The sequence below is a fragment of the Pipistrellus hanaki genome (assembly GCF_964339955.1).
Source record: "Pipistrellus hanaki genome assembly, chromosome: 1".
Classification (NCBI taxonomy): domain Eukaryota; kingdom Metazoa; phylum Chordata; class Mammalia; order Chiroptera; family Vespertilionidae; genus Pipistrellus; species Pipistrellus hanaki.
In genome coordinates, this window is record NC_140503.1 from 169,717,368 (window position 1) to 169,744,897 (window position 27,530).

General features: G+C 38.7%; 1 protein-coding gene across 5 annotated transcripts in view; it reads right to left on the reverse strand.

The window, feature by feature from the left end:
* Window positions 1–27,530, reverse strand: part of SLC4A4 (solute carrier family 4 member 4) — a 323,102-nt gene that overhangs the window by 110,933 nt on the left and 184,639 nt on the right. For all 5 annotated transcript variants that reach the window (XM_084889751.1, XM_084889749.1, XM_084889747.1 and 2 more), the window contains exon 7: window positions 18,918–18,994. In XM_084889751.1, the coding sequence (XP_084745877.1) occupies window positions 18,918–18,994 (77 nt within the window). The remainder of the gene's footprint in view (window positions 1–18,917; window positions 18,995–27,530) is intronic.

Consider the following 27,530-nt stretch of genomic DNA (forward strand, 5'->3'; position numbering starts at 1 on the left):
AGCTAAGAAACCCGTGATGGCCACACAGCCCTCAGTCCATCTAAGTGCTTATAACAACATCATCATGGATACCTTACTATTATCAAGTGTCCTGCTCATACAAATAAAGTGATATGTAAATACACTTATGTCCATCTACTCAACACATGTATCAATGACTTAGATCATAGATGACAATGTGTTTTTTTTAAAGGTTGAATTAGCCGAAGCCAGTTTGGCTCAGGTTCAGAGCGTCGGTCTGTGGACTGAAAGGTCCCGGGTTCGATTCCGGTCAAGGGCATGTACATTGGTTTTGGGCACATCCCTGGTCGGGGGTGTGCAAGAGGCAGCTGGTCGATATTTCTCTCTCATCAACGTTTCTAGCTCTCTCTCTCTCTCCCTTCCTCTCTGTAAAAAATCAATAAAATATATTTTTTAAAGGTTAAATTAGGCTTTACAGGCAACATACAGTCTCTGTCACATATTCTTTTGTTGTTGTTTTTTTAACAAATCTTTAAAACTGTAACCATTCTTAGCTTGTCAGTCTTACAAAAGCAGGCTTCTGGCAGGCTATAATCCATGAGCAGCAGTTTGCCAGACATCATCTCTTCATGTTTACCAAAAATTAAAATAGGCACTTATTTGATGACTAGAGGCCTGGTGTACAAATTTGTGCACAGATGGGGTCCAACCAGCCTGCCCTAATGGGGGCTGACTGGGGCCAGGCTGGTGGGGGTTGAAGGGGCTGCAGGAGGTTGGCTGTCAGCCCCATCCTTCAACATGGCCTAATTGGGGTGGGGCTGGTTGGGGAAGGGCTGCAGGAAGTTGGCTGGCCCTACTCCTGATGGAGAGCCCAATTGGGGGCAGGCCTGGCTGGGGAGAGCGGCCCACAGGTGGTTGGTGGGGGCAGTCATAGTGACCAGTCGTTCTGGTTGTTCCATGGTTCCAGTCACTTGGCTTTTATATATAGAGATATTTATAGTAGGTGCCATGATAGAAAAGTATAATGTGCAAAGAGAGCTTATCACAGCAGACTCTAGCCTAAACAGGGGAGTCACAGGAAACTTCCCTGAAGAGGTGACATGAACTGAGAAATAATGGGTGAAGTCCAGTTGCCTGGGCAGAAAGATAATTTCAGTCAGAGGAAACGGCACGTGCAAAGGGCCCAAGGTAGCTGGGGCAAGTGCCACGCTACTGCACCTGAAAGAGCACTGCGTCATCACAGTAGTCACCAAGGAGAGAGGAGGGATACCAGAGGGCTCTGGGGCCATGCTAAGGATTCGGGGCTCATTGCAAAGGAAGTGGGGACCATCAAACAAGGTTAAGCTGTGAGTGACAGCCTCTGTGCACTCCAGTGCAGAGACTGTCTTACATGAGCTGTACACCCTCACAATGCTGTATTGGTTTTCCACATTCTCAGGTTTAAAAACCATAGTTGTATGGGGGAAAAAAACTTTTAAATTTAAAAATTAAAAATATATAAAATATAAACTATAAAGGTTTATATGAAGGAAAAAGTAATTATTACTGTACTACTATAGACTGGCTAGTGGCTTATTACTTTCAGAAAAGAGGAAGGGAAAGAGAAAACACCACTACAAAATTCTACATGTATATGCCTAGGAAACAATTTAAAATAAAATCATTCTAAATTAAGATCTATACTAATAAAAATTTTAAAATACCCCAGTGTTCTAATTTGCTACTTTTTTCTTGAGCCACTCCAAAAATTAAATATATATTGCCTCACTTATTTAACTTGTTTCATTTCCCCCTATTTTATCTCATAGTTTATCCTGTTCTTCTAGTCACAAGAAGGCAGGAGAACAGGGTGGGGAGAGGAAAGTAATATTTTTAAAACACTAATTAATCTGTGCACGCTGTACACACATTCTCTCTTTTTATTCTCATAAGAACAAGAAAAATAAGTTTTTACCCACTTTTTCAAGGCTCAGAGACATTAAGTACCTGCACAAGGTAACTCAGCTGGTAGGGAAGGAAGCTAGGATTTGAACCAACATCTCCAGAGTTAAAAAAAAAACTAAAAAAAAAACACAGGCTTTTCTTCCACATTGAGCAAACCACATTTCCGATTATCCAGAAAACTCTGAAAGGACACTACATTTTTATTCCTTTTATTTAAATCTCCTATCTTATTCTTTCCACACTGAGGTATCCCAAGGTAAAAATGTAGATCAAGCAGGCACAGCTAAAAGGAAGACAATGTAGCCCATAGCATGGTTCAGACCATGAAGCACAGAATATATAATAAGCATTAGAAGCATGGAGTCCCTAGTAGAGCATTAGGCAAGGGTGGGGAACCATTTTTCTGCCAAGGACCATTTGGATATTTATAACATCACTCAAGTGCCATACAAAATTATCAACTTAAAAATAAGCCTGCTAAATTTGGTGAAATGTTTAATTAACTCACCCCTAATGCCTTGCCAGGGCCAGACCAAATGATTTCACCAGCCTTCCAAGGGTGGACATTCCTCACCCTCACATTAGAGAGAAAGTTTTTTATTTTCATTTATTCTGGTTTTTCATTTTAATAAAACCTGCATGTTGTGCTATTTTAACATGCCTTTTAAAAATAAAAAACTACAGAAATATAAAATTATATAAAGTATCCCAGTTTTCAAATATAACTGGAAACCTAAATGTGACATGAATCTAGGTCTTTCAAAACAACTAATTGCACTTCATTCCCTTAGCAGAACTTCATTCAGAGAGTTCCACAAAGACATGTAGACTAGAAACAACATGGCCATCAGCCCAAGAAAATCCCTCCATGACACATTTTTACAGATGTTTGCATAATGTCCTGATGACAAAACTACTCCTTGAGAATTCCTCACTCTAAAAAAGAGTTTCACAACTATTTTAAGTAGTTGTGGCAATTGTTATTTTTCTAAACAAAGATCTCCTTCCAGAATGTAGTGTCTGAGGATGCCTTCTTAGAGATAATAATTCAACAAGGCAATAAATCATGCACCTAGTTTTTCTTCATACAATGTAAAGGTAACTTATTGAAATTTCTGGAATTCCCCTCATTTATTTCTCAGTATCACGGACAAGCCGATATTGGAACAGGTTTCCTCCACACCTCTCATTTGAGAAACAGTGAGTAATGCAGTCAAAGACACAATGAAAAGAGAAAATATTCTTTCAGTTCTGAGCAAAAGGTTTTTCTGAAACATAATTGGATTTCAACTTGACTTGTTCTTTTTTATTTTCAATAACATACTTGGATCTTTATCATAATGCAGTCCTGAGACCTAAACTATAAGAAAAATTATGACATGAAAAAGGGTTGCAATAATGTATAGAACTAGTAAATTATATAAAGTATCCCATTTAATATAACAAAAGCCTAAGCAACCGTTAAGGTGGAATGACCAGAACGACCAATCACTATGATATGCACTGACCACCAAGGGGCAGACGCTCAATACAGGAGCTTCCTCCTGGTGGTCAGTGGCTCCCACAAGAGGAACACAGCTCAGCCAGAAGCCGGGCTCATGCCTGGCGAGCCCAGCAGTGGTGGTGAGAGCCTCTCCTGCCTCCACAACAGTGCTAAAAAGCATGAGCTAAGCAGTAGCCTACCGCTAAGGAGCAGTGAGCCAAGAGATAAGCAGCAAGCAAGCAGGTGGTAAGGAGCAAGGGATCCCAGATAGTGAGAGGAATCGGGCCTAAGCTGGCAGGCAGACATCCCCTGAGGGGTCCCGGATTGTAAGAGGGCGCAGGCCAGACGAAAGAATCCCCCTATCAGTGCATGAATTTTGTGCACCAGGCCTCTAATTTAATGATAAATCCTTCCCAAGTTTGATCTGCCTTAACCATAATTTAACACTATATCATGTCATACAAAATGAAGTGGCCCATGTCTAAAAGTAGAATGTTGGGTAGTGCATGATTTGAAATGTGCCATGCTTGGGAAAACTTAGCAATGCCATGTCATCTTGTAATAGAACATCTTTCTCTACTGACAGTTGGCTTTTCCAATATGTCCTTGTGACACAATACACTTTTTTAAAAAAATAAAGGGGGAAAAAAGATTTTGTATTTGTTTAAACTATGTCAGTCAGCCAGTTCACTATGTCCATTGAGCTTTCATTGTAATAAAAATGTGCAAATGGATTTTAAAAGTGAAAGAGCAAACTATATTTGAAATGTTAACATTTACATGACTGTTCTAGATGAAAAAATTTAAATGTATGAGATGTACTTTAACCAACTGGTTAACCTGACAAAACACTCTGTCAGTGATCATGCTGAGAAGTTACCAGAATGAAAAGATAAGACAATAACAATACTTTGTGAAATTAACTTTCTCTGAGAAACTCTCATAGTCATAGTCATTTTCGTAGCCTTTAAAAACAAAGTTCTGAGAGATAGAATAAGTACAAGCTGATTCTCCCCAATTAGTTATCATCATCATCGTTACTCTCAGAAACTAACTTAAGAGACTCCACTTCAGCCTCCTCCTCCTCCTCTGTCTTCCCATCCGCACCCAATAAAGAAGAAGATGAAACACCAAAAACAGTAGCAACAAAGTGAGTCCCTGTGAAGTGACAAATAGTAAGTGCTCGGTGGTGGTAGAAATTTGAGACCGGAGTGATTAACATGGGACAGAATGTTCAAGGATGCAAATAAGAAAAACATAGCTCTTGACATATGTCTTGAAGGAAAGGGAGGTCTTGGAAAAGTAGAGAGGAACAAAAACTCTGGGTTCCAATGGAAACCATGCATGCAGTAACAATACTCATGGAAGGACAGTCGGACACATTTCATGGGAGCACAGGTAGAGCAGTGGAATACAGAAGGCTAAGAGCATGAACCCCCAAAGAGCCAAGGTAACAATGGGTATTTAAGGAATAAAATCTAACATGGAAATGACTTCCATCCTATCCAATCTCCAAGCAAAACAAAACCAAAAATTAAAAGCAGTGGCACACTTAAATAATAAGAATAACTAAGACTTATATAATAATTTAAAGTATATTAAGCTCATTCCTTTTCACATAGCCATGCCATGGAGAAGGTACAGCATGGAACAGATTGACGAATCTCAGAGGGAAGGGGGTGAGCAGGAAGAGACTAACCAAAGAACTTATATGCATATGTACATAACCCATGGACACAGACAATAGAGTGGTGAAGGCCTGGGGTAGGGGGAATGGGAGCAGGGTGGAAGGATTCAATGATGAAAAAAGGGGAGGAGATATATAATTTATCTTTCAACAATAAAGATAATTTTTTTTATTAAGGTATTATATGTGTACATATCTTACCATTGCTCCTCCACCCCACTCCCATACATGCCCTCACCACCCAGTTTTGCTTCCATTGGTTATGCTTATATGCATGCATACAAGTCCTTTTGGTTGATCTCTTATCTCCCTCACCTCTCCCTAACCTTCCCGCTGTAATTTGACAGTCTGTTTGATGCTTTACTGTCTCTGTATCTTTTTGTTCATCAGTTTATAATGTTCTTTATTATCCATAAATGAGTGAGATCATGTGGTATTTTTCTTTCATTGACTGGCTTATTTCACTTAGCATAACGTACTCCAATTCCATCCAGGTTGCTGCAAATTGTAAGAATTCCTTCTTTTTTATGGCAGCATAGTATTCCATTGTGTAGATATACCATGGTTTTCTGATCCAATCATCTGCCGACGGGCACCTAGGCTGTTTCCAAATTTTAGCTATTGTAAATTGTGCTGCTATGAACATAGGGGTGCATATATCCTTTCTGATTGGTGTTTCTAGTTTCTTAGGATATATTCCTAGGAGTAGGATTACTGGGCAAATGGGAGTTTTTAGTTTTTTGAGGAAACTCCTAACAAGCAATCGGACATCCCTCGAGGGATCCCAGATTGGAAAGGGTGCAAGCTTGGCTGAGGGACACCCACCCCAATGCCTCTAGTAGATATTATGATTCATTTTAAAAAATTATCTTTACTTAACAGTTGGTTTATTTAATAGTAAATCGGTGATTAGCCTATTCTGGATGATATGTATCTCAAAGACAAACGGATGGCTAGTAAACTATCAACTGGACACCTAGGGCTTAGGACCTAAAAAAGATCATAATACAAATAGGCAGAATTCACAGGCTCATATCATAATGAAGCTCTACCACTTAGATGCTATTAAGCTTTGAGGAAATTATTTTTTTTCTGTCTTAAGTGTACCAATATGTAAAATAGGGTTGACAATATCAACCAAAGCATTAGTGTGAATAAGTGTCCAATCTTATTCTTTAAAGACAAATAGACTCAATACTATCAGGTGGAGTCACTGAACGATCGCCAGTGCAGCTAAATTTGAAGTGCAAAGCTATTACAAAGAATCCCAATACAATGACTCAGTTATTTCTGTCTTCCTACATGTACATGCATAGAACACTGATTAGGCAGCAGTGTCAGCTTGGTATGCTTACCCACGACTTTCAGATTGTAGAAAAGAATTACTGCTACCCTTTTAACATGGCAGCAGAGAAAAGGGAAGCCTGGTTGTTTTTTGTTCAGTTCAGTTCTAGGGAGTGAAACCAGACCATTGGAGGTGACACGCAGAGAATCAGGAAGCTCTGCTAGTGATTGATAAGGTCATAAGATGCTGCTGAGGCAAATAAACCAGCTAGCCAGGGATCGGTCACTCAAGTGAGCTGGGAACAGTGGGAAGCCCTTCCCTTTCTGAAGAAGAGCAAGAGAAGCTTCCTCCCATGGCACAGCCTTTTCATAAAGCTCCTCTGCTGAGGTTCCCTGTTGAGAGGGAAATAGGAAGCGGTAAAATCTGCAAATACTGCCCAACTTGCAAGGAATGGTTCACTGATCTTTTTTATCAGTTATCCCAGATGACAACAGTCCTTCAAAGCTCCTAATAAAGCATTCCACATAAGGCGTAAACTTTTCCTTTAATGCATTTCACAATCAGATATAAGTCCACTCAAAATTCTCTTGGGGGTGGGAGAGCCAGGAGGAAGGAGATGCAAAGCCAAGCTGCAAATGTGCTGAGTAGTGCTTCAAAGAGAACACTTGTCCAGCTCTTTTTACAATTTTTCTTTCTGTTCCAAATTCTGACCACCAAGAAGGGCTCTTGAGATGAGGCCATTTTTGGTTGCCAAGGAAATTCCCACAAAGCCTGAAGGATTTCTCTCAGAGTTGGGAACAGCAGCACCTCCAGCAGAAGCAATAAGACGCATACAGGTGGCCAAGTCTACTGCCTGCACTTTTCACCTCCCTGCCTCAGAACATGGGTGGATTAGCCAGCTCAGCGATCCAGCTGGACCAGGAGTGCAAACCAGGTGTTCACCTCAAAATTTTAAGCTGAAAAAAGCCCCCAGAGCAAGCTGGGAGGCAGATATTAGAGACTGAGATTCTTTTCATTTTGAGTTGCTAAGGTTTCAGTAGAGTGAAATAAAGGAGAAACTCAAATCTGACAGGCAAACAGGGGCGGAGGATTAATTAAAGTGTTTAAAAGATCTAGGACATAAACTGGTCTGCTCTTTTCAGAAAGTAATTGGCAATTCACAGCGACCCAGCAACATGGTGTAATATACAGATGATGTCTTATACAATGGTACACCTGAAACCTATATAATTTTATTAACCAATGTAACCCCATAAATTCAATTAAAAAAGAAGTTTTAAAAATCTCTCCTCCAGAAAATACTCATGAAGGAATGCAAAACAATTCCAATAAGAATATTTCTTAAAGGTTTGTTTGTAACAGCAAAGAAATGAAAGTAATCAACAATCTAGTAATAATAGATCATTTAAGTAAAAAGATTCACATATACTAGCCTTTAAGAAGAAGAATATAGATATTCATGACATTCTGTTTGGTTTCTTTTGCAGAATAATATTGTGCTATTTTTATTTTGTATAGATAAATATGCAAGTACTTATGTGTAGAAAACTACATCACACTGCTAACAGTGGTTATTTTGAAGGTGAGAATCTCACCTTCTATGTTATTCATTTTTGCTTTGTTTGAATTTCTGTAGCAATTTTGTATACTTTGAGCTGAAGTTTTAAAAAATATTATAGATATTAACATGTTACAATGATTTTCAACCAGTGTGCCACAAGAATTTTTAAGACATGCAATGCCTGACTAGTTAGTCAGGGGCACTGACCTCTTTTAAAATTTAAAAAAAAAAGGACAACATAATAATAGTGGTCCAGTGTAAATGAATCAAAATTATACCTACTTTTTTTGTCATATCAGCATAAAAAAATATATTTTGGTATGCTGCAGAACTTTAGTAATTAGTTTATGTATGCCAGAAAATGAAAAAGGTTGAAAATCATTGCAATAGTAGATATAGAACAATTCCATGTCTATATTTATAACTCTTGTTATAAAGGTTTTTAAACCATGCCCTTAGAATGTCCATTATAAGATAGCGCTACTTTCTGATTGTGTAACGATTTGCTACTTCCAAGGGGAGAAAGTTTGTTTTTTTAATGAGTTTTCAGTTAGAGTAGGTAACACATGACATGAGTATAGACATCCATCAATGATAAATGTCGATGATACATATATGCATAACCCATGGACACAGATAGTAATGTGGTGAAGGCCTGGGGAGGGGTGGGGGCTGGGTGGAGAAGGGCAAGGCAGGGGCATCTGTAATACTGTCAATAATAAAAAATTAATTAATTTTTAAAAAGATAAATGTTGATGGCATTCTGCTACTCTCTGCATTATACAGGGTGAAATAAAAGTAGGCTTACGGTTGTTTATATGAACAATAATACAATAAATAAATAGTAATATAAGAATAAACTTTGTGTTTCACATACTCATAACTAAAAATCTACATTTGCCCCTCCCTGTTTCCTAAGAATATTCATGGTAGAGGAATATGGCAGAATGTTACCTATCTATTGAAAAGACAGGGAAAAGGTGACATTCCTTTTATTAAAACCTGCCATGCCGCTTATTAAATGTTGAATTAAATGTCCTGCAATGCCCCTGGAGTTCAATTCTTTCACAGGGCTGGTAAGAATGTGGTCAGGACCCACCTCAGCTGCTCTGTCCTCCTACACCCCCAATACCCTTTTCTAAACAATGGAGACAAAGATGCTTGACACTACTCTTCAGAGAAACCCATAGTGAAGGTTTCATGAGTCATGTGTTTTACCCAGATCACGCCTGGTATCAGCCAATAGTAACATCAAGAGAACTGGAGAGTCCTAGCTGGTTTGGCTCAATGGGTAGAGTGCTGGCCCTCAGACTACATGCTCCCGGGTTCGATTCCAGTCAGAGACATATTCAGGCTCAATCCCCAGCCTTAGTGAGGCACATGCAGAAGGCAACCACTTTATGTGTCTCTCTCACATCAATGTTTCCCTCCCTCTGACTCTTCCCCTCCCTTCCACTCTTCCTGAAAATCAATGGGAAAACATCCTTGGCTGAAGACTAACAAAACAAAGAAAACTGGAGGTATATATGTAACCACTGAAAAGCTCAATCTCACTACTCTCATTGGCCTATGTCTACCACTAGTGCATTAAAATATTTTATTAAAGGATCCAAGATGACTGTCAACAGGATGGCAGGCTGCAAGGTAGTGTGTAAGTAAAGAGAACGAAAGTGTGAGGATGTGTGGAAAGTGTCTGTATTTGTGAGAGAGAGAGACAGTTATATCCCACAGGACTGTTGGGGCCTGGTGGACCAGGCTCCCTCGGCAGCTTCTGCCACTGCTGAAACCTCTCCCGGAGTGGCCAGCTCTCCTGCAGAGACCACACCATCTTGAAGGGGAGGGAGACGGGCTGTGATAGGAAGCCCAACCTTACCTTCAACCATAGAAACCTCGGATACCACCGGAGTCCCTAAAGTCACAAAGCCCAGGGATCAGGTGCCTCAGCTGCAAACCCATGGACAACAAGACTTTAGCCTCCCCGATGGCGGGTGCCTAAAAAGTCTGTCCAGGGAGAGACAAAGCAGCATTTAATATGCGGACAGGCCCTGTGCCTTCACACAGAGCAGATAGAAGGAACAGCTGAACTGAACAACATCCACCCAGAATTGGGGAATTAAACACAGCTGTATCATGAATACATTTGTGTTTGGTGCCTGGTGCATTGTGTCTTGTTATGTTGTAATTTGTGCCTTTAAGTCAACACAGGAAAGAGACAGCTACATAACCAGACACCTGAGAGGAGTAAACATAGGAAGACAAAGTTGGAGGGATCAAACACCAGATATCAAGCTATATTACCAAGCCATGGTTCTCAAAACTGCCTGGTTATGGCAGAAGAACAGACATAGATCAATGGAACAGAATAGAGAATCCAGAAATCAACCCAAGCCATTAAGCTCAGTTAATATTTAACAGAGGAGGCAAGAGCATACAATGGAGTCAAAACAGTCTCTTCAATAAATGGTGCTGGGAAATTTGGTCAGATACATGCAAATATGAAACTAAATCACCAAGTCACACCATATACAAAAACAAACTCAAAATGGTAAAGGACTTAAATGTACCACGGGAAACCATAAAAATCCTACAGGGCTCCATATGCAGCAAAGTATCAGGCATATGTCCTAGCAATATCTTTACAGACACAGCTCTTCTGCACAGCAAAAGAAACTATCAACAAAACAACATAAAGCCCACTGCATGGAAGAACATATTTGCAAATGATATTTCAGATAAGGGTTTAATCTCCAAAATTTACAGAGAACTCATACAACTTAACAAAAGGAAGATAAAAGATTCAACCAAAAACTGAGCAAAGGATCTAAATAGACAAGAGGATATACAGAAGGCCCAGAGACACATGAAAACAAGCTCAAAATCACTAATCATCCAAGAGATGCAAATTAAAACAACAATGAGATACCACCTCACATCTGTCAGATGGCTATCATCAACAAATCGACAAAGTACAAGTGTTGAGGAGGATGTGGAGAAAAAGGAACCCTCCTGCACTGCTGGTGGGAATGCAGACTGGTGCAACCACTGTGGAAGACAGTATGGAGTTTCATTAAAAAGTTTAAAATGGAACTCCCATTTGACCCAGTGACCCCACTTCTAGGACTATATCCCAAGAAAAAAGAAACATCAATCAGAAAGGATATATGCACCCCTATGTTCATAGCAGCATAATTTACAATAGCTAAGATTTAGAAACAAGTGCGCATCAGCAGAGGAGTGGATTAAAAAACTCCGGTGCATCTACACAATGGAATCCTATGCCGCCATAAAAAAGAAGGAACTTTTACCATTTGCAACAGCATGGATAGACCTGGAGAACATTATGCTAAATGAAATAAGCCAGTCAGAGAAAGATAAATATCACATGATCTCACTCTTATGTGGGATATAATAATCAACACATTTGATGAACAAGAATAGATCCAGGGACAAATGACAGGGGAGGGAGGTGGCAGTTAGAGAGCAACCAAAGGACTTGTATTAATGCATATTAGCATAACCAATGGACAGAGACACTGGGGCCTGGGGTGGGAATGGCTGGGGGGGGGGGGTCAATTGGGGGAAAAAGAGACATATGTAAAACTGTAGACAATAAAAGAATAAGTAGTATTTTATAATATTAATTAGTAATTTAATATAATCAATAATACATGGGAAATATTTTAACTAAGAAACTCTTTGTCTTTCTTACAATATCTGTGGAACGGAAAAACTTCCTTTGATAGCGACAAGTTCTTGACGTCTTTGGCAAATGCATTAAGAAACTGGCTGTTGGGTCTGTAAGCTCTCAGTTAATGCACTCAGGTGCTCATCCAATGTTTAATTATAGGAATAACACAAGATGGTCCAGAACACTGGCCAACTCCTCCATCCTATCACACAGCATCCCCAAGGATCTTTTTAAAATGTAAATCAGAACCCACAACTCTCCAGGTAAAGTTCCTAAAATAGTGTCTCACTCACTCAGAGTAAAATTATAAGTTCCCCCTGCAGCCTTCCCCCGCCTCACCTACCTCCGCACACCTGCCACCTTTCTGCAATCACTGAGACTTTCTTCTTCTCCCCCGTATGTCCTGACTACATCATTCCTGCCTCATGGCTTTACTCCTGCTTTCTGCTCAGCAAAGAAACCTCATCCTCTTGGTCTTCTCCTCTCTGCCTAGCTACACACCCCCATCCACACATACACCCCCCCCGCCCCAAAACCAGCTTTGTTGTACCTCTGCACATTATCTTGCTGTGTTTTCAGAATAGCAGTTATCATTGTGCAAAAGTATCCTATTCATTTGTTTACTTGGTTTTGATGTTTATTGTCAATTTGTCCCCCCAAAGCAGGAAAGCTCCATGAGTCAAAAGATTTATCTGTCTCATTCACCTCGGGAACCTATTCTAGCACAGAATATATTTTTACATGAATGGACAAGTTTAAATCAAAGCAGCATACAGTAATGGGGTGATTTAGAAGTTCTAATTTATTGCACCATACAGTTACTTAAAACCCTCATGCTAAAGTTTACAAAAGACTCCCCTTTTTCTTACTGAAAATACAAGATAAAACTTAGTTGACTTCAGACAGGATTATCTGGTTCATTTTCAAACTGTTTTTAAATAAAACCTAGTCTTCTGATACAGATAAACAGCTTTCCCAAAAGAACAGCATTATGAAAATTGGAAAAATCAACTGTCCCAACTTTAATTGGGACATAGGTTCAAGAACTTGGGTTCTTGAAATCAGTATATTGGTGCATCTCAAACACTACAAATAACCACTGCTTGCCAATCCTTTAAGAATATGGGAGAGCTGAAGCCGGTTTGGCTCAGTGGTAGAGCGTCGGTCTGCGGACTGAAAGGTCCCAGGTTTGATTCCGGTCGAGGGCATGTACATTGGTTGCGGGCACATCCCGGGCAGGGGGTGTGCAAGAGGCAGCTGGTCCATGTTTCTCTCTCATCGACGTTTCTAGCTCTCTATCTATCTCCCTTCCTCCCTGTAAAAAATCAGTAAAATATAATTTTTTTAAAAAAGAATATGAGAGTATCAGGTGGGAGAGAAGTTATATAAAGTCAAATTTCTTATAGAAAGGGAAAAGGTGGTGACAACCACCAGTTTTGTTGATTACCCAAGTGACAAGCTAACCCCCTTGGAAAGGGGCACCTAAGACAATCATTGCAATGCCCATGCCAGTTCCCATCGAGGACACCTGACGAAGGAAAGCTGTAGCCACTGAACCACAAGGAAGTACATTGCAGTTAAGAAAACTATAGTGACTGAAGGCATCTGACAACTGTAACCACCTCCTCACAACACGCCTTAGTCCTCAGGTCCTCACCAATGTGATTCCTCCTGCTGCAGCAGTGCTTCACTGGTCCCTGAACACATGCTAACAACACGCATCCTAACCTCGGAAAACATGGGCCTTTCTTAGCCACTGCACCTTCTCTGAGGAGTGGAGTGAGACTGCCATTGCTCAGTGTGAGTTAGAAGGTTTTCCGGGTGAGCCGTGAAAAAGAAGAGGAGGTGCAGTTATATTTCTACCACTGTGACTAAAATAGCTATTAATAAAAAAGAAGAGTCTCTTACCCTTTGAGATAGCATGGAGGGACCTGGAGAGTATTGTGCTAAGCAAACTAAGACAGTCAGAGAAAGACAAGTATCACAAGATCTCACTGATATGTGAAATATAATAAGCAAAACAAAATGATACACAAAATAGATCTAGAGGCATGGAAGCATGGAACAAACTGACAAATTTAAGTGAAGGTGGATGGGTTGGAAAAGATTAACCAAAGAACTTCTATGCATATATGTATAAACCATGGACACAGACAATAATGTGGTGAAGGCCAGGATAGTTGGGGATGTGGGGTGAAGGAGGTCAATGGGTAAAAAAAGGAGACATCTGTAATACTTTCAACAATAAAGATATATTTTTTACAAATAAAATAGTTATTCATGCCAAGGGAAGCTTTATGTGAACCTTAGAATGAGAATCTTCAAAATGATGAGAAGTCATCTCAGGTGAATGTAGCTTGCTCCTACATTACATATGTGTCAGAAAAGGATTCGGGGTTGTTAATCACAAAATGTTTCTAATTTTCATTTTCAGGCAGTTGTGGCTTAGCAATCTCAAACTTATACATGGCTTAATGGTTTCATCCTCTAACTTTCTGACAAAATATTTACATTCAGCTCTATTTCTGCAAAAGACTAAGACTTCAAAAATAGAAATCAAGACAGCCAAGTATGCTTAAAGATAATAGGCAATAGACAGTGCTAAAAATGATTATAATACACTTAGAAATTAACCTTGGGCCAAATTCCACCAGAAGACCTATGGATAGGATCTCAGAAAAGCTAGCTAAGTAATAAGTTTCATGGAAGTGATAACCAGACAAAAAGTTCCAAGGGTCTGAGCCCTAAATCTCTCCCTGAGAATCTGTAAGGCATTTCTACAGCTACTACATCTGCTGCAATCTACAGACTGCAATTTCACTTGAGGTTGGTGGTGTAATTGTGAGATGTTACTGCATTATTGATAAACCCAGTAAAAGAAATGTCAAGCCCTTTTAAAGTCACTGTACAATGAGCACAGCACTTCCACCAGAGAGTTAAGGCTAAGCGGTAACATGATGAGAAGGATTTTCTTATTCTCACAGCTAATTCCATACCCATATGAAAATGAGAATGAAACCCATTATGTTTGATAAGCACCCACCACACTTGCACGTTTTTTAAATATATTTTTATTGATTTCAGAGAGGAAGGATAAGGGGGAGAGAGAGAGAGAGAGAGAGAGAGAGAGAGAGAGAGAGAGAGAGAGAGAGAGAGGGAGAGAGGGAGAGGGAGGGAGGGAGGGAGGGAGAGAGAAACATCAGTGATGAGAGAGAATCATTGATCTGCTGCCTCCTGCATGCCCCCTACCTAGGAATGTGCCCTGATTGAGAATCAAACCCTGACCGTCTGGTTCATAGATCCATACCCAATCACTGAACCACACCGGCCAGGCACGTGTAAGCCTTTAAAAGAACTGAAAAGGAATATAAGGGGAAAGAAAAACTAATCAATATAAGGTGATTGGAGAAGATAACTGGATAATGGAAGAAAAAAAATCATCCATTAGCAACAAAATAGAAGAGATTATTTATGTAGATTTACAAGTAGATGAGTTCCAGATGTATTTTTTTAATCTACTTCTCCCAGGTGTTTTTCTGCTTAATAAATAGAACATCCAAGTTGGAATATTGCTGAAGCATTGAATCACCTAAATGCTGGCTACGGTCTTCTTCTGCTGTTAACTATTTTAAGCCATTTCTCCGCAGGGCAGCGCTACTGAAATCATCAGCACACAGGCTTGGCAGAGACAGAGAGAAAAAGTACAGTCCACAGATTTGTTTCTTCTGTTTTTCCCAAAACAGAATCTCATAAAAAACATGCCCTCAAATTCTGTCACGATGTAGCTGACAGAATGAGAAATTCGGCTGCTGTTAGTAACTCTGAACATTAAACCCATTTTTTTGTGCTACTGAGAAGTTGCATAGCTCCAGGAAGTTGGGAGGCACCATCGCAACTGTTCAAATGGTATCCAGGCAGAACAATCAGTCAATCAGAAACGTTAGTTCCAGTGGTATGAAAGTTTTTGGGGCCAACTTGGAAAAGACTACAGAACAAGTTTGACTTTATTGCCAAGATCATTTCCAGGACACTGGCTAATTAATTATAAAAGCTTTTTCAAAACAAATTTGAGCCTGGCAACCTTTTTTCCCACTCAGAGAGAGAAAAAAGCAGGTTCAATAAAATAAAAGCCCAGGCTTGTTGTGCTTTTGTTTTTTTGTTTTTGTTTTTGTTTTTTTGTTTTTTCAATAACTTCATCTTCTTTGCAAGCCCATTTTCCTCTTACCACCCTTTATAGTTGAAGTTACTAAAATAATGGTAATAGAAACAGGAACTATTAGTTTGAATTCCTATTCTACCTTGGGTCATAGACAGATCATGGGTCAGTCACAAAACCTCTCTTCAAATTCTTTCGTGGGAAGCAAAGAACAGATATTCTTCCTCTTTGGAGGCAGGATAAAAGGCTTGTTGCATTAACTATGGCCGTTATATTAGATAAATGGAGACAGACAGTTGCTCTTATAATGATATCCTCATCAACTTCATTTTCAGGCTTTGAAAACAAAAAGAACTAAACTCCTGAATTAAATCTTCCTGGTTTTATCTTACTCTGAATCTTCATAAATATGAAATGCTAGTGATAGCAAAGATTCTGTTTTCAAGGACAATATCACACAGGTTTTATAGTAAAATCAACAACCCAGAAACATAATGTCCAGCCTATTTCTTCTAATACAGAATCTTGTGCAAGACACCTCTTAAGCCACTTAATTTCTTCTGCACATGCTCAGATATGAAGAAACCCAAGAAGGTAAGAAATTTCTCTTAGCACTTATCAGCTGCTTATTGACAAATTTCCAGAGAAGAACTGTCCTTAATTAAAGAAGCCTTCCTCAAAGAGTATCAGATATACCTAACTTTGCCTCATCTAGAATCAAGACCCCTGGCAAACCTCATAATTAGTGTTGCTTCATACCTTACATAGAGGCTGGCATAGCATAATTGTTTAATCAAATATTAGTTAAAGGAATGAATGAATGAAGGTATCACAATTCTTATCAATCACCATCTCATACCTGGATCACAATCACATAGCTAATCTGCTACTGTTACTCTCAATTTCCCCACAGAATCAGAAATATATTTAGGGCTTCTCTACTTCTATTGCCATACAGTATGAACAACAACCAAAATCAAGAGCCAGAACAAGTTTATGCTATTGAATTCATATCTGATAAACTTGTAAAAGAAAAAAATCACATATGACATATAAGAACTGTGGATCTATGTTAGTTCCCCATATTTTTCTTTTTTTTTTTCTTTTCAATCTAATGGCCCTTGAAAGTCTACAATGTAAACCATGGCTATTGAGCCCCTGATGCCCATATTTTATTTAGCCAAGTACTTTTCTAGTGGTATTTTTTTAGACTTCCTGTTGCTTCTTTGGTGAAAAATCACAATTTAGAACTATGTATTTCATCTTTCTAAGTCTAAATCTCCGCATTTGTACCAACCTTATGAAATGGGCATGCATAAATTCTTAGTTAGGGCCTGGCCAATAATAAATGCTCAATAAATATTAACAATTGTTTCAAAAACTAGAGGCCTGGTGCAGGAATTAGTGCACATTGAAAGGAAATTAATTAGAAAAAATATTTTAGAGACCAGGGAGGGACAGCAGGAGGTTAGCTCCAAGGTGTGTCTGGCCCATCTCGCCCAGTCCCAATCGGCCGGACTCCAGCAGAAAGCTAATCTACCAGTTAGAGTAGGGGTGTCGAACTCAATCAGAGAAGGGGCCAAAATCTAAAATCCAGCGTAAATCGCGGGCCAAATGGTTTACTGAACAGTCATAAACTGACAGCGGAGTGCAGTGATGACAGCGCGGTGCGGGCCACATTGCAAGGCCTGGCGGGCTGGATTTGGCCCGCAGGCCTTGTGTTTGACACATGTGAGTTAGAGTATCTGCCCCTGATGGTCAGTGCACATCACAGCCACTGGTAGAGTGGTTGACCAATGGTCACAGATGTAGCATGTTAGGCTTTTATATATATAGATGTTGTTTGATTAATACTGAGTGGAATCAAGATGTGCGAAATAGTGTTGAGGGAAATCCTCAATAAGTCCTAGTGGACTGAGTTTTCCCTCTTCTGTTTCTGTTTTCCATATTTAATGATCTTCTCCCCATCATTTTAAGAGGCAGGAAAGAGAGGGGAGGAGAGTTATCCACATTAGCATTTGAAGGAGGAGTAGTACTAGGAGTCAAGAATGAATCTCAGTGTAAAGAGGGAGGAAATTAGGCCTGGCCAAAGCAAAACATCCCTCTTCTAGGGAACAAAAATAAATTAAGATAAGAAGGATAACATGGGATTTCAGAGCATCTTAAAAGTCATACAGGCAATTCTGAATTCAACTTTATAGGAAGCCATTACAAGCTTTTAATCCAAGGGAGAAATGGAAGTGCAATATTTTACGAAGTGTGTTAAATTGTGAGAAAATGGAGGCAAGGAATTAGCTCCAAAGGCTTTTCTAGCAACACAGTCTGAGGTGATAATGGCCCTGTTAGGGTGCTGCTGGTTGGAAGGAGAAGGAAGAATCCAAAAGCTATTTTGGATATGTTCATGTACAAGAAAAAACATGAATTCCATCTTTCCTATACTTTTAACAAATGTTGCTAGTTAAAGAGATGCATCCTCATAAAGAATAAATGTACAATTCAGATTTATTTATCTAGGTAAAAACTTCACCCACTTAGGCCACACAGCTGGTTTTGGTTTTTATTGCACAATGCAAAATTACATCTCCTCTCCACTTTCTATTATCTGCTGGGATATTCTCCCAACTGGAAAATGGCCCAGTTTCTACCATATTTTTTAAAGAAAAAAATTGAGACTCAAACCCTAATTGCTCTACATTTTAAGTAGTCTACCTACTATGTATTTTAATAAACAAATCTATAGCTAACAAAACTACATCACCTTTGCCAAAAATATACTCAAGAGTGAACAATCACCAGAATGTTAGTTCTTTTTTTTAATCCACGCACTTTTTCATTAAGTGTTTCATTTGATCCTCACAATAACCTTGAGGTAGGGATTATTATACTATTTTAAAGCTAATATAACTATAGTTACAATAAAGTGCCCAAGAGACTACATCTACAAAGGCTGAAATCATGACTTTCATTCTTGGGTTCTGAACTCCAAATCCCTTTCACAGAAAGCCTCCTCTCCCCACAGAAAAAGTACAAAAACCCCATCTACACATATTGGTTCTTTTCAGTCAGGGAACTATCATTTCTCATCTTTTCCCAGTGTCTTCTAGATAGGCACTTAGTCTTACATTTCAAAGGAGCAAGAACTCTTTGCTTACCTGGTCCTTCTCAGGTTTATCAGAAATGTCATTCAGACTGGCGGAAGTCAGATTCCTATGGGTCAGGGCTGGGCTACCTGGAAAAACAAAAGCAAATCCTAATTAAAGACTTCTTCTCAAAAGCACAGAGACTCTGGTTGTATGTTTCATCAACACTGGTAGATGACGATGGGCATGGTGATGATGCTTTAGCTACGATAAACGCTGGAGCGCAGACACGGTTAAAGGGAAAGTGTGAAAAATCTCCCATAACTTGTTGAAGTCTGACTGCCAGTCTCTATTCTAAGATAAGTTACACTTCGAAAGAAACATCAAAAACAAAAGGCATAAAAACAAATGTACTCCTGGTTTGGTTTGGTTTTTGACCCAGCCCTTTCACACACATCCTAACCTACCAGGTGCCTTTCCTTTTCCTCTCCCCCACAGAGCCAGGCTCTTTCTCCCGTCAGCAGAGCTGGCCCCAGGTTCAGGCCTACTGTCTTCTCTCCCAGGCCTCTGCAGTCCTTCCTAGGACACCCCTCATTCCAATCAACACCAAAAGCTATCTGTGTTCCTTTCTCTAGCTAACATTTTAATCAAAATGTTTATCCTGCCCTAGATGGTTTGGCTCAGTGAACAGAGTGTCAGCCTGCAGACTGAAGGGTCCAGGGTTCGATTCCAGACAAGGGCACATGCCCGGGTTGCAGGCTCAATCCCTAGTAGGGGGCGTGCAGGAGGCAGCCAATCAATGATTCTCTCTCATCACTGATGTTTCTATTTCTCTCTCCCTCTCTCTTCCTCTCTGAAATCAATAAAAATATATATTTTCTTAAAAGAATGCTTCTCCTTAGTAGGCATCTGATCCAGAATCCCCATTCTTTGCCTCAAAATAGTGTTATCACAGGCTCCCCTTAGTTCCTGCATTCCCATTTTGCCAGACTAAAATAAATGTGTCCCTTCTTCCCCCTTAACATGCCAAGCTCCTTATTCAAGTCAAAGAATGGTTCCATCAGGAATGCTTCAGGGAAACCAAGCTCTGCTATAGGTAACGTCCACTGGCAATCCAGTCAGTGATTTTGGAGACTGTTACACAAGCACACAGAGGAAGGACGTCTGGAAGAGTGAGAGACCATTTTCAAGTAGACTGTGTTAATCAACACAGTACTGAGCTTCCATTCTGCAGTTGACCTGAAATCTCTAGGCTTACTAAGCAAAACAGTAACTTTTCAAAGCCAGGGTGCTTGACCCACCCCTGCAGGGTGCTGAGTAATGCATTCATCCTTAATCCTCAATGGTCTGACTCAGGCCGGTCTTCACACCAAGGGGACAAGGGTTGGGGGGAAAAGCACAGAAGTTCCAACACAGCTTCACATTTGCTTCCAAAAAAATTATTTATTACAGACTTTCATTCCTTCCGATGAAAACTTCAACAAAGAATTTTACAAAAGATTGCAATTTACTTCTAATAATTTAATGTGTATATACCAGCAGCTCTTTAAATTATATAACTGTCTTTAACTACTAGATCAGGGAAATCATAATTTTCTGGGGCTGACAGATAGGATGCTTTCTGCTCCATTGCATTTCATTGAGTAAGCATGTCCTAGGTCTCTGAAGGCCTTTACCTGGTGGGTTATTTTATTCTAGGAAAATGTGAGCACAAAGCATTTTTCAAAGGAAAGTAAAAGCTGGAAAAATGTTTATGGGGGTAATATGAAAAGAACTTCGAAGGCCACATTTTCTTCTTTGAACTGCACGCACACCACTGGATACAAGCAATACCAGGTACCAACATGAATGCCCCAAGGTAATGTTGGGTATGAAACGCACAGGTTAAGAAGAAGATATATAATTTTGCACTTTATACTTAAAAAATAAAACCAGTTATTTGAAGTAAATGGATGAAAAGTCTACCTAAGTAAAGAAATCTAAATTCTATACTCCTATGTCAAGGAAGCCTTAGAAATACTAATTATAAGTTAAAAGTAGCTTAGGTAAGCGATTAGATAAGACTAATTTCTAATTATAAAGCAATCGTATTAAGTGGAAGTGCTGAAATAAATTGAAAGCAGCCTTTCATTAAGTAATTTAAATTTCCTGGGCAATATCCTAAACTCACTCACTGATTTGCTTTGGAAATACTGCAAAGATACATTTCAACCCAAGAACTGCCCTCACTGCTGCAAAATCTGAATATGTAGAAGCCAAATAAATTAGGTATTTATTATGATGGCAATCTTAATTGATGTCACCACTTTTCCAAGAAACCTCATCTACTGTCTCATCATTTCTCGTTTCTGAAAGACAGCTATCTACATTTGTATTATATGGAGAAAGAAGAGGCACAGGTCCAAGGAAGAAGAAGGAACCAGATGGGGAAAAGGAGGCCAGTGTTAAGAAATAATCAACTCTATTGTCCCTCCTAATCTTAACTTTTCTTATTAATAAAAGTACTATTTAAAAGTAAAATTAAGGAATGTTCCCTAATGTTTAACTTTGTAATACACTAGAAGAATTCAAAGTCAACACTTTTAGGTAAGCCCTAAGCGAGATGATCAGCATTCTTCAATCTTTTCCCTCCTCCCTCCTTAACAAATTTCTCCCCTTACACCCTAACACCTTGAACCAGAAACAAATGCTTCCCAATGCCCAACCTGTGGCCCTAGACCAACAGCATTCAGTTCTACATGAGAACTTGTTAGAAATGCAAACTCCTGGGACTCACCCCAAATCAACCAAATCAAAACTCTGGGTATGGGGCTTAGCAATGCGGGCACTAACAAACCTTGGAAGTGATTCTGAAAACATGCTAAAGTTTGAGAATCACTGCTCTGAGTAAACCAGTTAGTTATCTTAATCAAAGGGTGTCCCTGTCAGAATCAGAGTTGAGAGGGGATTAAATAAGGTGCAGTAGCCAGAGTGGCAGTTCTGATAACCTTGCTCTCCCCCAAGCTACTGCTTCCAACTGTCCTATCTCGGGCAAATCCGTAAATTAGGCATCCTTGCCACATAAACAGACAAAAATGATCAGACCTGGCTTTTCCTCTAAATCATCACCTACACTATCAAGTAAATAACTAACTTTGTTTTGGAAGCTCACTGTTTTAATTAGCCTTTTCCAAAAACATGCCACCCAATTCAAAAAAAACAAGGACAAGAGCCAAAAGAGATGACAAACCAAATTATATCTGGGAATCAGAAATCTGAGTGCAGCATTTTAGCAAACCCAAAAGCTGTTATACAACAGGTCCCTAACAACGTTCTTTGTGGATATTTTGCACCTGACATTCAATAAGACGCATTGTCAGAACAAACCAGTGCTTTCTGTTTAGAGTTTCTTCCTATAATGTGAACTCATTATACTGCAGTCCTGAGTGAGTCGGGGTAGCAGAGGAAAATTTCCCCTTGTCCCAAAAAGGTGTGTCACAAGGATACCTTACAGCATGCTACCACTTGTGCAGGTGGTGATTCTTTTACTCGGAGATACCATGAGCGGGCACTTCCGATCTGAAATCCAGGGCATACAGAGGTCTTAAAATTGTTCTTGGTCCAAAGAAATTTGGGGCTTTTAAGTGTTGGTTTTTTGGTGTGTTTTTTTTTTTTTTTTAAAGGACCAGCCTCATGTGCATTAATTATAATGAATTCGCATATCCCTGATTTCTTGCCACAAGAAAAAGAAAGCTTTGGAGAATCACATTTTCAAGCAGTTTCACACAATCAAAAACAATTTCATTTTCTAAGTACCCACTTGGCAGGTACATACTGTCTTCTATAAAAACTAATTGCATTCTGTACTAAGTTTGAAAATCATTTTTATCCTTTAGCACACGTGTAGCAATTTATAACATCCTCTGCAAGTATATCTCTTTGATAAAATAAAAAGGGGTGAGGAGAGTGCATAGCATAGGAAGAGGATGACATGTAAAAGAGTACATGTTAGCTTGGCAGGTGTGACTCAGTGGTTGAGCGTCAACCTATGAACCAGAAGGTCATGGTTCAATTCCCAGTCAGGACGTATGCCTGGGTTGGGGGCTTGATCCCCACTGTGGGGTGTGCAGGAGGCAGCCAATCAATGATTCTCTCTCATCAGTGATATTTTTATCTCTCTGTTTCTCACTCTGAAATCAATAAAAACATACTTTAAGATTTTTTAATAAAATAGTGTACATATTAGATAAAATTGCAAATATGTGTGTAATGACACATAGATTGCCACATGCACACCTCATACAAAGAACCTAGGAACAAGGCAAAACAAAGATCACATGGGCTATGAGATAAACTGGGTTTTTATTCTTACTAATAACCAAATAATATTTTTAAATATATATTTATATTATTTTGCCTTGACTGGGAATTGAACCCTGACTTCCTGGTTCATAGGTCAATGCTCAACCACTGAGCCAGGCCAGCTGGGTATTAAATAATATTTTTAGCATAAAAACAGCTAAGGTAACTTACATGTAATGGACATTAAAATGAATCTGGGCATTAATGTCAGGAAGTTTAGAGCCATGGGAATGATTTGAACTGCTTGGGACCACAAAACAATATGTAGTTTCAGAATAATGCATACTAATATGTTCTGTCTCCCAAAGACTCACTGATGGTTTCCCCCTGCACTGGTTGTTATAAGAAATCTACTAGAAAATGTCTGTATCTAAGATTAAGGACCAACTAATCTTTTTTAGTACTGGGTACTTGAATTTCCATTATCTTAATCCTTACATAAACACTTTGAGGTTAGTATTGTTATTACCACTTTCACATAAACATGGACTCCAAGGCAGTTAAATTTATGATCACACAGCATGTGGTAAAAACATAATTTAAATCTGGATCTCTTAATACAAATCCCATTGCCTCAGAGGAAAAAAATAGTCTCTCTATGTTATATACATAAATAAGCATGTGAACTTCACTTCTAATGAAGAAAAAATGTAAAGTATAACTACAAAGAATATATCCTATTTTCATGCCAATTGTGTGCAATATATTACTAAATATGTTTAAGGTAAATATGATTTTGGTTTCCAATTTTAGATGTTCCAAAAAGTGAAATTTACATATCTTTGTGTTTTTATTTTCATAAAGAAAAATATGAGGGGGAGGGCAGATATTCAACTCAGCTAGTCCGTTTAGCACTGAGATTAAATAGTAACTCCAAGCCACTGTTCTGTAACAAAAAATTAAATATGCTAAGAACAATAACTATGTAATTATAAAAGCAATAATGCCACATTATTCTGAGTGTGCTAATTCACAGACATAGTAAGGCCCCACAATCATATAGCCAATTCTTCATTATTTCCATGTTGGTTTTCTGCCATTTCAGGTTATTCCAACTGCAATTCCCATTTCAACCACTAATCAGGAATATAATGAAACAGAGAATAAATCACAATAAGTTTAACTGAGAAAGTCTAGAAGAAATGGCTAATGGATGAGCTTGGATTTTATCAGACAAGTTTCCATGGCAACAGAATTTTAAGAGCTCTCCCCACCAAAAACAATATTAAAATGAGCATGTCATTAAAAATTCCAACCCCTTCTCATTCCCTACCTCCAAATAAAATACAGAAATATTTAAAGTGTAAATATTAAACTAAGGAAAGTTAAAAATATCATCAGAAGGAGCTCTCTGAAGGAACTTCATGACTAAGAGAAAATCAATTTGAATATTTTTGCTTCTTTCAATTGCAACCGTTATGTTTTATTTAGGGAACTTCTGCTGTCTGTTTATGATTTACTATAATGTAAACTTTAAGGGTCCAGAGCCAAGGCCTTCAAGTTTATCTTGTTAAATAAAGCATCTGAGCTTGGCACTAGTGACACTTAATAAATATTTGTGAGTGAATGAATGAATAACAACTGGGTATCATTTTATTTCCATTTTGAGTTACTATAAAGCACTACTGTTCAAAGTCCATTTCCTATGGAGGGAGATGCTGTGTGCACACTTCAATAGCCTTCAGACTTGGAAAGCCTTAGAGTACATGAGGATGAAGTTTGTAGCTGACCCAGAACTAACAGAAGGAAAGGACTCTGCCAAAGTAGCTTAAAACCATCAGTCGGCAATGGAACAAATAAAAACACCCTGCAAAGGAAGAATCAGGAGGTGAGAATAAAGGGGAAAGTAAGGAGAGTGTCAGCACTTCAGCAAAAGGAAAGGAGAGCCTTGGGTAGAGAAGTCTAGGGAAAATGAAATAACTCAAATATTGTAATTGGCTTTGAAAGTTAAGCAAATTTGGAGGAAGAAAGAAGACTTGAAAAGATCCAGATAAGTATCAAAGTATGTTAGTCAAGTTCTAGCCAAAAGCTCAAGTCATCCCTAATGAATGGGGCAAAGACAATGGAAGGGACATCCTTCAAGAGAGAACTAGAAGCACAGAGGCAAAATCACAAAATAATAAACACCTATGCTAATGAGTCCTCACAGAGAATACTCGTTACTTTTAAAGACCGTTCTCTACCTATTGAGATCTTGACTGTCCACATGCTGCTTGATAATCTTTCCAACTTCAATTAATTGACCATATTCTCTCCCGTTTTTGAGTTTTCTGCTACTCTTTGGGCTTTTCCCAAGAGTTAATGTTAGGTCTTAGACTTCAATGTCAAATATATAAGGTTCATCTCTTCTAATTCTTTTAAAATTTATATCAACAAAAGCAAAATGCTCTAATGATGAAGACTCCCATTTTAATAATATTACACTGGATATTTCATTTCTATTATACTTAAAACAAATAGTTTTTATTAAGAAAGCATTTCATTCTCTTTCTACATCAGATACATTAAAAAGACAGTTAAAAAACAAAACAAAAAAAACACACCTCTATTCAGTTGAATAAACATTCAGAGGCAAACAAGGAATGGAAAACTTACTAAATAGAAAAGTCCCATAAAGTACTTCAAGGAATCTGTGGTCCTTGTATTACATACAGAATTTGTGAACTAATACTAATTCTTTCTCTGTGTCTCATGTGCATGCACGTACACACACACACACACACACACACACACACACACACACAAACAAACACACACATAAAATTATGAACAAAAAGTTATTCTGCCTGGCTGGCATGGCTCAGTGGTTGAGCTTTGAGCTAAGAACCACGAGGTCATGGTTCCATTCCCGGTCAGGGTACGTGACTGGGTTTTGGCCTCAATTCCCAGTGTGGCATGTGCAGGAGGCAGCCAATCAATGATTCTCTCTCACCACTGATATTTCTATTTCTCTCTCTCTCCCTTCCTCTTGGAAATCAATAAAAATAAATTTTAAAAGAAAATACTAAACACAAAATAATATAAAAACCACATCAATTAAAAAAAAAACTGGTGGAAGACTAACAGAAACAGACTTCGAAAACTTTCTGGATGAAGAGCAGATGGTATATTAGAACCTGGGACTATCTGCAGAGTATAGACACTGCAGTGTAAAACATGTGCAGAGAGGCATGTGTCAAAAGATCTTCCCTGCAAAGCTCCAAAGATGCTCCACACTGGAAGAGGCCAAATATAACGGGGGTTGAAAGAGATGAGTTTATGGAAACTCTATGCACAGAAAGTTTACCACCACCCCAGTAGGCAGAGCACCCTGCAGTCATTTACACACAGGACTATTTGCTAAAGAGGTGTTAGAGAACACAGGGGTAATTAGTGCAAGTGTTTGTACCTCAGAGCAGTCTTCTGAACTCTAAAATTTAAGGGATACAACAGGATAACATTTTCTACTCATTCAAAACTAATACTCTTTCTTAAATACAAATGAACAATTGAAGATCATCAAATATTTGAGAAAGCCTAAAATACCCACAAAAAACACACACACACACACACACACACACACACACACACAGCCATGTATACAGATTAATCATTGTGAAAATTCACAATACCAAGAATGAAGAAAATATTCTAAGATTTTTTTTATCTACAGAGGGAAAAACATAAGAATCAGACTTTTGGAATTCTCTTAAGGAATGATAGAAGAGAATGGGACCATATTTTCAATATTCTGGGAGAAAAATCATTTAAACCTGTAATCCTGTACTCATCCAAATAATACATGTGAAAATACACAACACACACACACACACTGAAATTTTTAGGGAAAAACGTCAACTTTTATATGTGCTCTTCCATACAAAGTTACTTGAAGCGTGATTTACCGAAATGAAGGAATGAGTAAGAAAAAGAGATACATGGTCTTGAACTCAGGAGAGCAGTGAAAGTGAAAGGACAGCAGCTGTGCAGCAGGTCTGGAGGGCCAGGTGTCTTATGCAGCAAGAGGGTGGTGGGGCAGCGGGGGACAACAGGAAAATGGATCTGCAAGAAGGGGGTATCTATATAGGGTTTACTGTATCCCTGGGACATTGAAAAAGTTTGGGAACAAAGTAATGTTAGATGATTCTAAAAAATGTAATTTAAAACTCCAGGTTTAAAAAAGAAAATTTACAAAGGTAAAGTGTGATCATAGTAATATTAGAATAAACAATATTCATATAGTCATAATAATATAAATACTATTATGAGTTTCTGACTTTAGAATTGACTGACAAAAATCACAGATATTATTTGCAGAGATAAGAATGTAAATCTAACCAATATTGACAATAAGTAGGAGAAGTA